The 16,908-nt window shown below is 39.2% G+C and overlaps 1 protein-coding gene across 1 annotated transcript in view; it reads left to right on the top strand.

The window, feature by feature from the left end:
• Nucleotides 1-15,852, top strand: part of DBX2 (developing brain homeobox 2) — a 36,585-nt gene extending 20,733 nt beyond the window's left edge. Inside the window, exons 3-4 of the mRNA XM_064284362.1 lie at nt 4,890-5,077; nt 12,098-15,852. Coding sequence (XP_064140432.1) covers nt 4,890-5,077; nt 12,098-12,427 — 518 coding nt within the window. The 3' untranslated portion in view covers nt 12,428-15,852. The remainder of the gene's footprint in view (nt 1-4,889; nt 5,078-12,097) is intronic.
• The last annotated feature ends 1,056 nt before the right edge of the window (nt 15,853-16,908 follow it).

The raw sequence follows: 16,908 nt of genomic DNA on the forward strand, positions 1-16,908 counted from the left end.
AAATTGAGTATATTTGGCCTGGAGAGGAGAAAAGAGAAGATGAGAGTTACCTTCAAAAAACCGTACGTTTTATGCAATTTAGATATAAAGTGTAGATTTAGGACCAAGGAGTGGAGTTTAAGGGAAGTTAAATTTGGGCTCAGTATCAGGGAAAAATTTGTAGCAAATCTAGTTGTATGATAATGAAATATTATTGCGTTCCCAAATATTATAGATTACATAGAGATTGGAGGGTAGACTTTTAGTTTAAATTAGGACAGGACAGGCAAATGCTACATCTTCTCTCTCCAAATCTGAAGTCCACAGAAAGTATGTAAATACATATAAACACACGGGCATTCTCACATGCACACGCACACACACATGCGCACGCACACACACGCGCGCGCGCGTGTTACATCCCCAAACTTGAAAATAAGGATAAGAAAGCTCTTCGTGTAAGAGAAATTGAGGAGTCCCTGAAAGATAGGAGATAGGGAAGTCGCAGCCGTTGGGAGTGCTGTTGCCAAAGAAAAGGAGCACACAGAAAAAACCATCCCACATTTTGTGGAAAGCTCACTTGAAGAAGGAGAGACCCAGACTCAAGGTTTGAAGTAACTTACGTTTGAGGAAATAGTTATGGAGGCTGATGGCATCTTAATTGGCTTGTTGGACAGGCCTGAACTAAACGGATGACCTCTGGTCTCTTCTATCTCTGAGAAGCTATTGAATCTATATAAAAGGGCAAAAAAAATTGTTTCTGGAAGCTTTGTTGGTAACTCCAGCTTAAATTCTTAAATTCTCCTGAAATAATCTTGTATATTTTTTACTAAAGGCCTTGAGGGGTCTAGATTCAGTGGTGCTTCATGGACTTTTGTTGTAAACTAGCTTACAAAATCAGAAGGATATTGGGCTATGAATTAGTTTTTAATACAGAAAGATCATGTAAACTAAGAAATAAAACCTTCAGGAACATGGCCGATTAGAAGTGGCATGCATATAGCACTACTTTGCTGTGATCGTCGGGTAGGCCAAATTGGAAGTAAAGGCTGGAACAGGAAACAGCAGGGTTTGTACCCCATGGGGTCCAGAGGCCCCCATGGAGCAAAGGGCAGCACTGGGGTATGAATGGCCTTTCCAGAGCTTTCTGAAGCAATCAGGTGAAAAAGAACATGGGACAGAGGAAGCCCCCCAGAATGAGATCAATGATCCAGAGACTGAAATGGGTCAGAATGAGTCTAAATATCCCAGAAATTAATGCCATACTGTTCATGGAACTGGATTCTGCAGGACTGCAGTGGTATCAAGACAGGACGGAGCTGTGGCTGTTTGCTCTTGGGCTGTGATTCCATCAGGCTCCCCCTTTGTCCTCTCAGGCTTTCTGGCTGCTGTAAATAGCAGGACCCTGTCTTCGTGTTTTCTGGAGGTGGAGGCAATAGTGAGAGGCAGATGATGCCAGTAGTTTATGTAATGCAGCGTTTCTCTATTTCCCCTAACTACCTCCTGCCCACCTTTCTAATGATATCATTTATATACAGCACACCTCTGTTAGTAACATTAGTTATTGGCCCATTCTCTGGGGATGGGGCTTGGAAAGCATCTCAGGATCCAAGGATACACGCCTTTTAAATACTTTCTGTCTCAGGTCATTCGGCCATTTTAATATGACTCTTTAGCCGCCTCCTTCCCTGCCCACTTATAACTTAGACAATCTTTGAAGTAATTTTAAAGGGCATTGGCCTTAATTCTACTACTCAACTTTTTGGAACCTCAGTTTTTTTCTTATGGAAAATGAAGATGATATCTATCTACCTCTGAGGACTATTGAAAAGATTACATGAGATTTTGTATGTATTTGAACATAAATCAGCACATGCTGTGACCCCCAGTGTATATGGAAGCTGCATTACCCCAAAAAACCCAGTGCGTTATAAAGTAATAATCAGGCATCTCCAAATTGCTAGAGCCTGTAGCACCTTGAATTGGTGGCCTCAGCTTGTAAAGCTTCTTTTCTGCTACCTGCCTTAAACTCTGAGTATTTTATGTTTGTTTTTATGTATGTATGTCAGTCACCTGGGCATTTCCATACAAATGAGAGATTTGTCATGAACTTCAGCATAGTTTGAGAGATGTTTGATGCTGTTCAGTAGCTTCTGAGACATTTCTGAGTCACTAACAAGTTCTCAAAGTCCGTATATTCATTTTGTGGGGATCTGAGCACTTATTCATAGGCTTACCCATACCCGTTGCCATGGAATCAATGCCCACTCATAGTGACCCTTTAGGACAGAGTAGGAGCCGCCCCATAGGGTTTCCAAAGAGTGGCTGGTGGATTTGAACTGCACCCTTTTGGTTATCAGCCAAGCTCTTAACGACTGCACCTCCAGGGCTCCTATTCATAGGCTTAGAAGGTTTAAAAAAGGGTGTAAGTTCATCTGTGTGTTTCATGGTTAGATCCAGGGATAGCCCTAAAAAGACCCATCGGCAGGACATGGGGAGAAACATTCATGGTAGAAATAGCAGCATTGTAATGTGCTTCTTATAGGAACTTGAGGTAGGTCATTTTATGAAAACAAGCAAGGTTTGTATAATGAGAGCAGTGCTAAGAAAAACTAGACAATTAGCAAAGAATAGAAGAATTTGATGTTCTTTACGACAGTTCAAACCCACGCAGAGGTGCCTCGGAAGACAGGCCTGAGTATCTGCTTCTAAAAGGGCACAGCTGTGAAAACCTTACGGAGCAGTTCTACTCTCTGCACACATGGAGTTGCCATGAGTCAGAATTGACTCGACAGCAGCCAATGTTTGTCATATTTTTTGCTTGTCTTTTGGTTGAATTCAGGTTTAATGTAGGAAACTGGAACCTGAGGGCCAGACACGGGAGTTAACACCTTGACCCTCACAATCATTTCATGTATCTGCTTTAGAGATCGAGGTTTAATTTGGTCCATGACCTACAAAATGTTAGTATATGCCACATTGGAGAGAGCAATTTATTTGTAGATTAATGGGAATCCTTTTTCTCTTTACTTAAAAATAACTCGTTAAGAAAACGTATTGCTTTCTATTTCAAATTTTAGGGACATTTAAATGTGTTTTATTTCCCCATTGTTTTATTTTAATGCGTAGATCTTGATGAAGAAGGGGCTAAAAAGATCAGAATCATGAAACCTGCTTATAAAACTTCTATTTAAAAGAAAAAGATATATGTAGATTTTTGGGGGGGGCCTAGTTTTTTTTTTTTTTAGATTTATAGGTCCATAAATTTGTTTTAGAATCCTATAGGGTCGCTTTGGGTCGGAGTCGACTTGATGGCAATGAGTTTGGTTTTGTTTATATTGATAAAAAATGTTTTATTAACTCAGAAAATATTTTCCTTTCTAAAATGCTAGGTTAGTCAGGAGCATCTCAAAGGAATTCCCACTGTGGCAGTTAACAACCTCACACTGTTTCAGTTTCCACTGGCCTTAGTCTACCTTCCCAGCTGATCTCTTGCAATCTTCCTGCTCATACCCCACAATCTGGACATACCATAGTGTGTGAGCCACCTAGATTCACCATGTTTCACACTTGTCTTCATCCTGCTACGTGGGCCTGTGAATGTCAGTCCCTCTGCTCTGCCTGCCTTTTTCTAGGCTGCCACAAAGAGGAACTGCATTCTTTTAGCTGCTTCTCTTTCTTAGGGCCTACTGTGTTGCCCCCCAGACTCCATGGCTTCTTAACTGGGTATAAACGCCTTCTGGCTGTGTTCTGCTGATTGTGGCTGTTTGTATTCTTAAAATGCCTTGCCCTGTCAGCTCTGAGCACCTTCAGGATGGATTGTATTCATCTCTGATCATCCCTTAGCCAAAACTCACAAACTCAGTCCACTGCTAGTTTATTTCCAAAAAGGTTGCTAAAATATTTGTTTTTATTAGAAAATAGAACCAGACTTAAAACATAGACAGTGGAGAGAAATTATTTGTAATTCTATGTTGTTGTGTGCCGTCAAGTCTATTCCAACTGATAGTGCCCCTATATGACAAAGTAGAACTGCCTCATAGGGTTTCCTAGGCCATGATCTTAATGAGAGCAGATCACCAGGTCTTTTCTCCCATTGAGTGGTTATAACTGTTAGCAGCTAAGCATCGTACCACCAGGGCTCCTTCTAATGCTATAACAATAGCCTATCTTAGTGTTTCTTTTTGCCTTTTCAGTCTTTTTTTCTCAGCATTTTCGCTTAGTCGTAAGCATGGTATGTATCTTATATATCATGCTTTAAAAAATTATAGCATAAGTATTTTCTGTGCAGCTGCCTGACCTTCGTAGTACTACTCATCTTTAATTGTTCTTTGAAATTTCGTTGACTGGATATAACAATTTACCTATGCATTTCTTTACCTTTGGACGTTCAAGGGTTCTCTTCCCACCCCCCACCCCCCGATTTTTTATACTTAGGCAGTTGGATGATGGCAGGTCAGATACATTTATAAATTAAGAATGTCAGAATCCAAACAGCAAGCAAAAAGGCCGCTCTGGTATTTGAGGACATGGTTACAGGCTGTATAAGAAATAGTATGTAATAGTTGAGGCTCATGGACCAAACCAGGACAGAGTACAGAAGTCTGTCATCACAGAAAGGGCACCCAGCTATGTTTATAAATATTTCTTCCTTCCCATCTTGATCATTCATACCTGAGTAAAGAAGCAATTTAGGCACAGGAGAGAGACCCCCTAAAAACAAAGAGCTTTTACCAGATTCTCAGTGGAGCCCAAGAGGTTAAAAAGAATTGCTCTGAGTATGCAGAGTTCAGATAAGAGATAATGGGTCCATGTACAGAGTAAGAGGATGCTATCCTGGGAAAGATAGACAACTTCTCCTCTCTAAAGCTGATAACTGGGCTTTGTGTCTCTTGTTTTTTTCCCTCCAGGAGAAGACAGTGTATTGCCTCTCTTGACACAGGACTCTAATTCCAAAGCTCGGAGGGGCATTTTAAGAAGAGCAGTCTTTTCTGAGGACCAGAGAAAGGCCCTGGAGAAAATGTTTCAGAAGCAGAAATATATAAGCAAAACAGACCGAAAGAAACTTGCCATCAATTTGGGACTAAAGGAATCACAGGTACTAACGAGCAGGCTATGCTCCCGATTTCTGAAGGAGTACAATGAACTACGCTCATTTGGCAAATATTTAATGTCCTGGGCATGGTGCTGGACCCTCAGGTGATATTGCAATGAATTTTCATCATTTTTAGTGGGTGGAAATACACATCAAAATTCCTATTTGGAAATAGGTCCATTTGGTGATATGCCTAGCTTTTTGCCATTGGGCTGTTTAATTCATTCCAAATGAGGAGAAATGCTAAAGCACATGGCATTTACATCATTAGATTGTTTGCACTCAGAGAAACAGGCTTAATAATGCCTTACAAAAGCAGGAACCAATTTTCTTGTCTTTCTCTTCATTTCCAATCCAAAAATGAAAGCATAAACTCATGACTCATAAATACCTCTTAATGGGCTTCATTATTTTCTGCTTTGGGTTTATATCAAGTACAGTCAAGTACTCATGCAACTCATAGCAACCCTATAGGACAGAGTAGAACTGCCCCATAGGGCTTCCAAGGCTGTAATCTTAATGGAAGCAGACTGCCACATCTTTCTCCCCTAGAGCGCTTGGCAGGTTTAAACTGCTGACCTTTCAGTTAGTAGCTGTGCCCTTAACCGGTGTGCCACTAGGGCTCCCATAAGTTGGAATTGACTTAACAGCAATGGTTTTCTTTTTTTTTGGCCATCAAATAATTTCATATTTGCAAACTTCATGAACCGTCATTGTATGTTGATGTTTCATATAAGTTTCAGTGAAACTTTTTGGACTTTGTGGGAGTGCAGAATACTCCTTTAAAGACTGGCCTATTCTAACAGTTAACACTGCAAAGCACTGGCATTTTCCTATTTAATTCTTATAGTCACCATATAAAATTAGCACGGTAATCACCCCAGTTTTCTAGATGAAGAAATGTAGAGAAGTAGACATAGGTTCATGTCACATAATGAAGCTGCTTTGGAGGTAGGCTCCCAACCCAGGCAACCTGACTCTGGAGTTTTTTTCCATTTAACCTAGAGATTAAACGGGGTGTCCACTGCACAGGGGTACCTGGGCAAGGGGCTCAGTGGCAGCTGAAATGCAGCAGGTTCTTTGCTTGCCATCTGGGTTCCCTTGTGTTCACTTTACCAAAAACCCATTGTCATCAAATTGATTCCGACTCATGGCAACCCTGTAGGACAGAGTACAACTGCCCCATAGGGTTTCCAAGAAGTGGATGGTGGATTTGAACTGCTGACCTTTTGGTTACCAGCTGAGCTCCTAACTTATGAGACCATAACCTTAATCAAGTCAGTTGTGCCTCAGTTTCTCACAAAATGGGGACAAATACAGATATTCTGTCTATGTCACAGAACAATTTTTTGTATATAATAGATGACTCATTAGCTATACCTTGATGGTCTACTTTGTGTAAGACCCTGTGCTGCACAGGCAGTTAGAGAGATTGTGGATAAGTACTGATGAAGCTGTATTTCTTGTACCCCAGGAACTTATATACACAATTGGGAAAACAAAGCAGAAGCTCATGAAGAATTAGATAACAGTGTGAGATAATAATACAGGGGGCATCACCTGGTAGGTTAGATTTACTGCCAACTAGTTTTTTTTAGGGGAGCTAGATCCTCAAAGATATGCATCTCTCTGGAGCCTTATGTTACTGCCCATCTCTGTAAAGGATAGCTCTATGACTGGTATATATACTCCTGTTAAGTTTAGTGATGGACTGTTTGGCCCTCAGAGGAGCTGTTGGGCCTGAGTGAGGACCACACGAGGGCTCAGTAGGCTTGGCCTGCATCTCACTGGAAAAGAATTCCATAGTCAGGAGAAAATGCACCGGCTCAGTAGGCTGGGGAGCATCTGGTTGAGTTAGAACTTGAAAACCAAAAACCAAACCCAGTGCCGTCGAGTCGATTCCGACTCATAGTGTCCCTATAGGACAGGGCAGAATTGCCCCATAGAGTTTCCAAGGAGTACCTGGCAGATTCGAACTGCCCATCCTTTGGTTAGTAGCCATAGCACTTAACCACTGCGCCACCAGGGTTTCCTTAGAACTTGAAGTAGGTGTTAAAAGAAAGGTGGAAAGTGCCTCTGTTAGATTTGACAGTGCTCTGAAAAAGTGTGAAAATCTTGGGTAGAATATACCAACCCAAACCAAACACACTGCTGTCGAGTCGATTCCGACTCATAGTGACAGCGTAGAACTGCCCCATCTGGTTTCAAAGGCTGTAAATTTTTATGGAAGCAGACTGCCACATCTTTTTCTCGCAGAGTAGCCGCTAAGGTTGAACCGCAGACCTTTTGGTTAGCAGCCGAGCACTTTAACCACTGCACCACCAGAGCTCCAGTAGAATATACTGTGTTCTTTAAAAGTTATCTGTTGAAAAGGTAGTGAAACAACCATAGTAAAATATTGATGGGGGACGGCCATAATCTTGCCACCCCCAAAATACCTATTATTTCCCTTTCTGCATGTTATCTTCCAGTGCTTATGCACCGGCAAGTAGTTTTACAAAGTTGATTATATTGTTTTTAAAATTCAGGTGCCTCAGGAATGAATACTTTTTATCTTATTGAATTTGTTGGGAAAATCTCAGAAGTAATTTAACATTTTCATAATTGTGTATATATCTAATTACACAATACATGGTATGTTGTTATTGTTAGGTGCCCTCAAGTCATTTGCAACTCATAGCAATCCTGTGTATAACAGAATGAAGCTATGGTAAATTCAAACGAAAAGGAAATAGGTAAAGTTAAAAATGGAAACTCATCTACTTCCCCTTCCAATCCAACCCAACTGTAGGCTCTCTGATTTGAATTTATAGACATATCATGTATTACTTTTAAATTAAGTATATAGGGGTATTGTGTATGTATACCCAGGAGTCCCTGGGTAGTGCAAATGGTTAACATGCTTGGGTGTTAACTGAAAGGTTGGTGGTTCGAGTCCACTTAGAGTCCTTGGAAGAAAGGCCTGGCGATCTACTTCTGAAAGATCCGCCATTGAAAACCCCATTGGGGCACAGTTCTACTCTGATACACATGGGATTGCCATGAGCCAGAATTGACTCAACAGCAACTTTTTTTTTTTTTGTACGTGCACAAACATTTAATAACACAAATACTGCATAATGGCTACTATGTGCCCTTACATTTGGTAAGTCACTTAATTCCTACAATGAGCCTATCAGGTAGGTACTTTCATCATCCCTGATTTACAAATAGACCTGGCGATCTGCTTCCAAAAGGTGACAGCCTTGAAAACCCTGTGGAGCAGTTCTGCTCTGTACACATGGGGTCACTGTGAGTTGGAATCAACTTGATGGCAACTAACAATTTTATAAATGAGGAAGACGAGACACAGAATTGTATACACACACACACACACACACACACAAAACCTGTTACTGACTAGTCGATTCTGATGTATAGCAACCCTATAGGACAGAGTAGAGCTGTCCCGTAGGTTTCCAAGGAGTGACTGTGGATCTGAACTGTCGACATTTTGGTTAGCAGCCAAGCTCTTAACCACTGTACCACCAGGGCTCCACTATATGTGTTTTTAAGTAAAAATGGGCTTGTACTGTTCATATGTTAACTTTTAACTAAAGTACAATACAAATCACCTGTATACCCAGCACACAGATCAAGAAGTAGAACATTACCACTGGGCTGGAAACCCCTGCATGTTCAGTCCCCATCATACTGACACCTTCCTTAAGTATCCACCATCCTTACTTCTAACAGCATAGACTAGTTTGCCTGCTTTTAGACTTTATATAAATAGAATTATTCGGTACATATTCTTCTATAAAGGGCTTCTTTCGTTTAACGTTATGTTTGTGAGATTTCATTCATGTTGTTGTGTGTAGCAGATAGCTCATTTGAATTCATTGCTGTGTCGTATCCCCCTAAGTGATGCCAAAAAATCCAAACCCGTTGCTGCTGAGTTGATTCCGACTTACAGCGACTCTGTAGGACAGAATAGAACTGCCCTATAGGGTTTCCAAGCAGCGGCTGGTGGTTTCAGACTGTTGACCTTTTGGTTAGCAGCCATATATATACCACGATTAATCCATTCTTCTTAATGGTGGATATTTGGATTGTTTCCAGTTTTAGGCTGTTACGAACCGTACTGATAACAATGCATGTTGTTTTGTACTTTTTTTTTTTCGATTCTTTAATGGACATCCTTCCGTGTTAGTACATAGAGATCTATCCCCTTTTTTTTTTTTTTTTAGCAACTGTCTCTTAATAAACTTTCACATGGATATATCATAATTCTTTAGTCATCTTCAAGTTTAAGTTAACTTTAATTTGCACTATTGCTTATCTTTATGCACCTTAAAAATATTTCGATAAGATTGGGAACTAGAAGTGGGATTTATGTGCTAAAGCTTATGTCCATTTTAAATTGTAATAGATTAAAAATTTCCTTTGCAAATACAGTATTGTATCAAATTACATACTGAATTATATCAAATAGTATTATTAACAAACACTCTTTTTTTGCAAATTGCTGTTTTCCATTGAAAAAATGTATCCAATCTCATGGACAATGACGTTTGCTGTTTTTTTATTTGAATTTTCCAAATTACCAGATCCTGAGCATCTTTTGGAAACCCTGGTAGCGTAGTGGTTAAGAGCTACACCTGCTAACCAAAAGGTCAGCAATTCAGATCTACCAGGTGCTCCTTGGAAACCCTATGCAGGGCAGTTCTACTCTGTCCTATAGGGTCACTGTGAGTCAGAATTGACTCGACGGCAACGTATTGTTAATGCGAGCATCTTTTCATTGTTATACTGGCCACTTATACTCTTGGAATTGGCCACTTCACTGTTGTACAATTTTTAATCTTTTTATTGACATGTGGAAATTATTTTGGCTGTTAATCAAAATATTTGGAACATTATAGCTATTAACATTTTCCTGTTACAGATGTTGTGAAAAACCTCTCCAGCTTTGTTGGTTTTTTTTCATGTGTTCGTGATGTCTTTGATTATACAGAAATTTCTGATTTTTATGTAGTCAGATTGGTGTATCTTTTCCTTTATGGTCTCAGAGTTTCATGCCATGCTTAAAAACACATTCATCTCCCCAAGACTTTACAGATAACCTCATATTTTCTTCTAGAATTTTGATAGTTTTGTTTTTATGTTCTTTAACCTATGTGGAATTTGTGTTTGTATTTGTTGGGAGGTAGAACTTTTATTTTTTCCTAAACATATGCATTTAGCCCAACACCATTGATTGTGAGGAAGCTCCTTTCTTGATTTTTTTTTTTCATGCCGCTGTCACTCAACAAAGATTTCTGAATATATGGAAAAACTAAGGGGAGAAGAAAATACTGAATATGAGAGAAAGACAAGAACCACTAATGGGAACAATTAACTGTCTTTAGTGAAAACCCGTTAGAAATCTTTGGCACACTTCCTAGGAGTCAGTACCCAGTGCAAATAAGAAATGTTCAGGAGTAGAACTGAAGGCTTTGGTATGTACACATTAATCTTTTCCTTATGAAAAGCCATAATCACAGGATTGTAACTGAGACAGCAGTCTTTAGGACTCAATTGCCTGGGGTATATTTCTTTTGTAGCCATTGTGAACATTGCCAATTGAGTTGAAAGAATGAAGAAATTGTTTTGCCAATTGGGAAAAACTACCTCAGAATTTTTTCCTTTATTGGGAAAAATATTTGGTTAATATACTTTATACTTCAATATTATCGTCTCGCTAGGTAAAAAATGGGAAACCCTGGGGGTGTAGTGGTTAAGCGCTATGGCTGCTAACCCAAAGGTTGGCAGTTCGAATCTACCAGGTGCTCCTTGGGAACTCTATGGGGCAGTTCTACTCTGTACTCTAGGGTGGCTATGAGTCAGAATCGACTCAGCAGCAATGGGTTTGGTTTGGTTTTTACGAGTGGTGCAATGGTTAAGTGTTTGGCTGCTAACTAAAAGGTCGGCAGTTAGAATCTACCAGGTGCTCCTTGGGAATTCTATGGGGCAGTTCTACTCTGTCCTCTAGGGTCACTATGAGTCAGAATCGACTCAACAGCAATGGGTTTCAGGTAAATGTGGTTCAGGTTTTGTTTTAAAAATAGAAATTTACTAAGTTTTTGGTGTAAGGATGCCATGTAATGTACAGGAAAATGATGTGATTGGCTTTTAAGGTGTCAGTAAACCAATTGTGAAGTTTTCTTCTCAAGCACAGTTGACTACACAGTGGATAAATGCCAGGATGGGGCAAGGGGAAGGTATGATTCAAATTAGGAACCACCATCATAAAAACCATCATAAGCACTGGGTTTTTGGGATCATAAGCACTTCCAGCTTAATTACAATCAGTTGTTACTTACTGAGCCCAGTTCTTGGAATTTGATAAATCCTAGGAGTAATACAGATTTGGAAACTGTATAAAGCCTGCAATTTATCAAAGCATTATAAAATGTTTTCCACAAAAGCTCCCGATAAAGCCTGAATGTTTATAAGAATCTGGGCACTGGGATTGGATAGTCGTGGATTCTAGTCTCAATGCTTCCATTTTACTCTCTGTGTCACCTTGGGCTGGTTAACCTCTCTGAGCCTCAGTTTCCTCAAATGTGAAATGGGGACTCGTACAGTCATTGTGAGGATCCAGATATACAATTCATGTAAAGTACATGGCCCAATGCCTGACACATAAGAAACACTCAGATTCTCTTACTAGTCAATATATTTCCTTTGAGTAATTAATTTAGCACAGACTAAGTGATGCTTTAAAATATCTAAGAGGGTGAAATCAGTTTTGAAAGAAGTCAGACTTACAGGATGTAACCAATTTATCTCAGTCATTTTGCTTCAGACATGTTTATGGGGCCATTAAAGTGATTTCTCAGTTTTTTAAAAGGAACCCACGTAAAAAACCACCTGAACTGTGTCAGTTGGCTTTTATAATAAAGCATTCTTTAGAAAGGATTATAAAGGAAGTTAGTTTAAAATGATGAAGTGAAATAATCTTTAATAAGTGGTCATTTTGTCCAATTATTTTATCAATAGGTGAAAATTTGGTTTCAGAACAGAAGGATGAAATGGCGAAATTCCAAAGAAAAGGAGGTGCTTTCCAACAGGTGTATCCAAGAAGTAGGCCTTCAGGAAGATCCCCTCTCAAGATCTGCTCTGGGTTTCCCTTCTCCATGTCCATCAATATGGGAAATCTCCCAACAACACTCAAGTCCAAGATGGAGGGAGAATTCGCCAGAACCTTCAGAAAGACTGATTCAGGAGAGTTCAGGGGCACCACTCCTGGAAGCAAATTCACTGCAAGGTGCCTTGTACTTGTGTTCTGAAGAAGCAGGAGACAAGGGTGTACTTACTACAGCCATCTGAATGGAAGCAGTCCTCCTTGTTAATTTAAAAGAACATTTAACTAATAATGTTTGGACTCTAAAGCCAGCTAGATTGTGCCTCATCAACGCTTAAAACCTAACACCCTTGGAATGATGCATGAACTAATGCTTTAGGAAACTCGCTCCAGGGTCCTCTCATTTGTCCCTAGACTCAGGCTTAGTTCCCAAGTAGAATAGACTCTCCCAGGAAGCATGATGGAACTGAAAAGAGCAATGGTTGGCTCAGTCCCTGCTCTGAGTATGTGTATATCTCTGTGTCTCTGTGTGTATATATATATAAATATTCATTAAAATACAATCGTAGAAACTAGTTCTTTCTTCAATATTGCATCGAGGCAAATCCACTCCCTTTTATATGAAGAAAAAGAAACCATTGACTGAATGTTATTTTTTGAAAGTAATATAAAATTTGGATTGTAGCCCAAACTTTGATACCACAACATGTTTAAATTTCTCTAGTCTTTGATTTCTTTTGGTATCCAGCTGTAAATTAATTGTAATAACTCTGCTCAACAATCTTAACCAAGTGAGCTACATTGAATACATTGAAAGCATATATTTAAAATTTACCCAACTAGCAAATTAGAAGAATTTCCAAATGTAATTATTAATGCCCTTCATTTTCAAATCCTTGGACTTTATCAGGCATCAGCAAATGAGGTTCCTTCTTAACTAGTGATTACCTTTTGCATTTCTTATCCGAAAGGAGACCAGGGTTTACAAAATACAGTGCCTTTATGGGCCTGTCAGGTAAATAGAGGGCATGGTTCACCTAAAGATATTTGAGTTTAGTAATGTTTAAAATACTGTGTTGGCCAAGCAAAGCATCTATGCCAGGCAGTTTGTGACCTCCAGCCTAGACTAAAGGGAGCTGTGATACCACCCTCTTTAAAATGTTCCCAACTAGACTTCAGAACGTAATACTGATGAAATCTGTAGCGATTTTTGTTTGCACTTCTCATGGTAGACTCATTTTTCCACTTAGGTGGCATACGCTATATATATTAGGTTATTGTTATATATTAACAAACGCTACACAGATGTTCTATGCTTTCTGGCTACTCTGAAAAATTGTATTATTATAAAATTGCATTTCTGGTAACAATTTGCTTAGTTCATCCAGAAACTTCTATTCTAGGTCCAAGAAGAAATTGTATATCACTTTGAAGGATATGAAGCAGAAGAAAGAAATGATGTGGTTTTAAATTAGGTTATTATTAACCTGTGGACAAGAAACCTTATTAGAAGTTCCTTATGTAGCATTTTGTTAGTGAGAAAGCTTAGTCTTGATGGTGGCTTCTAATTTGCTTACCTTTTTAGCTATAGATTTTGAAAGTTGAGTGTTTAGAAAAGGTAGTAGTTCAGAAGATAACGGTTTTAATCAACAGCAAGGAGTTATTTTGTACGAGTCGTATTTGAACCTGCCTATGTGTAGCCATTTATGTGTAGCCTGTGTCTTTTATCACAAGATTTTTTTTTACTTAAAGGTCATCTGAGAGGATTGTCTCAGTGCCTCATAGTGGGCAGTTTGGGGAGGGATTTTAAAGCCTGTCTTAAAGTGATTTAAGATACGGTTTCTTTACATATTATTAACCTCGTTTACATTTATTGGGTCCCTTCTACATCCTAGAGACTGTACTTAGCCTTTAGGGTGGATTAACTCATTTAATTCTCATGGCAATAACCCTGTGAGGTGTAGGCACTATTAATATCATGATTCCTGTTAACCAGACAAGGGAACTAAGGCAGAGTATGGGTAGAGCAATTGACCAAGGGCATGAGATTAATAAATGAGATTTAGACCCTGGCAGTCAGTTTCAGTTCTTCAAACCAACCATGTGGAGTGCATACCATTGTGAAATTGTATTCTACCCAGCTATGGGATGTGTTGTAAAAGATATATTTTGGGAATTGCAGTGAGATTTATTAAACAAATTCAGAAGCACATTGTATAAGTCTCTCTTGATAAATGGTTTTTTCTTCAGTATTCTCTACTAGATTTGATTGTGAAGTTCAGGGAAAGTAAGGAATTGCAAAAACTTTTAGCCATAAAGACTCTATAGAGAATAGTCCTATGAAGTGTGTGAAATGGAAATGTATTCTTTTATCACATGCCGCCAAAAATAATAAAATACGTATATATAGTCATTTTTTTCTTGAGACTAACTTGAAAATCAAGTGAGAGAAACCTATGTCATATCCACTGAATTAACCAGGTTTTAGAAGTGGACTACTTGGGGCCAAAATGATCATCCCCTAAGATTTCACCCTGGAACTCCAATTTCCTAAAAGAGACCATTCTGTCTGGCTTCTGTCTGCAACACTGGGGTGATGTTCAAATATACAAATCAATCTTTTAATGGGCTTTCTCTGGGGATGTATTAAGCCTTAGGAAAAGTACACTTGGGGCAAATATATTAATGGTACAGGTAGTCCCCAGATTATGAATGAGTTCCGTTTCTAAGTCTGCCTTTAAGTTGAGTTTGTAAGTCAGAACAGCTCGGTGTACAGTTCATATCTAATGTTAAGTCAAATGTATGTCTTGGTATATACTGTATAGTGTACCCTCCTATGCATAAAAAACATTAAAGAAAAACTTCCAGGTACACTAAAACATCTTTAACATAATAATTCAGTAATAATAATGTTTTGATGTGTGTTGCAAAGTAGCACCTGTTATTATGAACCATTGTATGTACCTCAAATTTTTAATGAAATAGCCTTTACAGGGTTTGGCTGGTAACTGCAGGTTGTGCGTAAGTTGGATGTTCATAACCCGGGGACTGCCTGTACTTAGGAAAAACAAACACACACACATAGTGCACACACATACCTAGTGTGCCTTTACATTGCTTCACTCACCTGACTTAATGGAGAGAGCTGCTGAGCCCCATTATCCTAACAGATAAAGCATCTCCTTTCCCTTTTAACTTCTGCTCTGCCAACCACCCCTCCACCCTTAATGTACTTACTTCTGTATTTTTCTCTCTTATCCACATACAGACTTCTTTTGCCACGTGCTCACATTGTATTAGTGTATTTATTGTCTGCTTTCCAGACTAATAATGATCTAATAAGCACTAAGACCATAGATGCCTGGAGGCAGAAGAAATCTTAAATTTTTTAGAAGACATTGTCAAATGAATCTTAAGCTGATGAGAAGAAATACATGCAAACATCATCTCGTAAGCTTTTATAAATGTAAATGTTCAGAGTTGGAAGTATATAAGCAGCTTATAGATGATCATTGGATCTGGAGACAGTGAAGGCCATGACCATCAATGTCCAATGGGTAGCTTTATTTTCTTAGTAATAAATAAGGTTTTAATGAGAAACCCAGTTATTTAGTGCAGTGCTTTTCTCAAACTTTAAAAATCCATACATGTGAACATGTCATACTTTGAGTTTTGGACCTATGCCCAGATTTGGTTATGCACTCCATACATGTTCCTTCAACATTCTACCCCTTCCCTGAGGATAACTGATACACAGATTTTTTTTTTCACTTTTCAAATATAAAATCATAAATACGTTTGCTGAAACTACATGTGTCCTTTCTGCCCCCATTTACACTTTTTCTGATGCATGCCATTAAAAGCCACATACTCCCCATCATACTCTATGACTCAGTCCTTTGATGACCAGTGATTTCATCAGGCCCAGTTGGCCTTTACATATAATGAAGCATATGCCATAGTTTTTTCCTTCCCCCTCCATTTTTTTATTGTGCTTTAAATGAAAGTTTACAAATTAAGTCAGTTTCTCATACAAAAATTTATATATTCCTTGCTATATACTCCTAAGTAAATCTGCTGTAAAGGACCTCTTTAAAGTGTTGAAGAGCAAAGATGTCACCTTGAAGACAAAGGTGCCCCTGATCCAAGCCATGGTATTTCCAATCGCGTCATATGCATGTGAAAGCTGGGCAATGAATAAGGAAGACCGAAGAAGAATTGACGCCTGTGAATTGTGTTGGTGAAGAATATTGAATACACCATGGACTGCCAAAAGAATGAACAAATCTGTCTTAGAAGAAGTACAGCCAGAATGCTCCTTAGAGGCAAGGATGGTGAGACTGTGTCTTATTTTGGACATGTTGTCAGGAGGGATCAGTCCCTGGAGAAGGATGTCATGCTTGGTAGAGTACAGGGTCAGAGGAAGAGAGGAAGACCCTCAATGAAGTGGATTGACACAGTGGCTGCAACAATGAGCTCAAGCATAATAATGATTGTAAGGATGGCTCAGGACCAGGCAGTGTTTCGTTCTGTTGTGCATAGGGTCACTAGGAATCAGAACCAACTCCACGGCACCTAACAACAACAACATATACTCCTAGTTGTTCTCCCTAATGAGACAGCATACTCCTCTCCATCCTGTATTCTTGTGTCGATTCAGCCAGCTTCTGTCCCCCTCCGCCTTCTCATCACCCCTCCAGACAGGAGCTGCCCACATAGTCTCATG

Source organism: Loxodonta africana, chromosome 4, assembly GCF_030014295.1.
Source record: "Loxodonta africana isolate mLoxAfr1 chromosome 4, mLoxAfr1.hap2, whole genome shotgun sequence".
Taxonomy (NCBI): domain Eukaryota; kingdom Metazoa; phylum Chordata; class Mammalia; order Proboscidea; family Elephantidae; genus Loxodonta; species Loxodonta africana.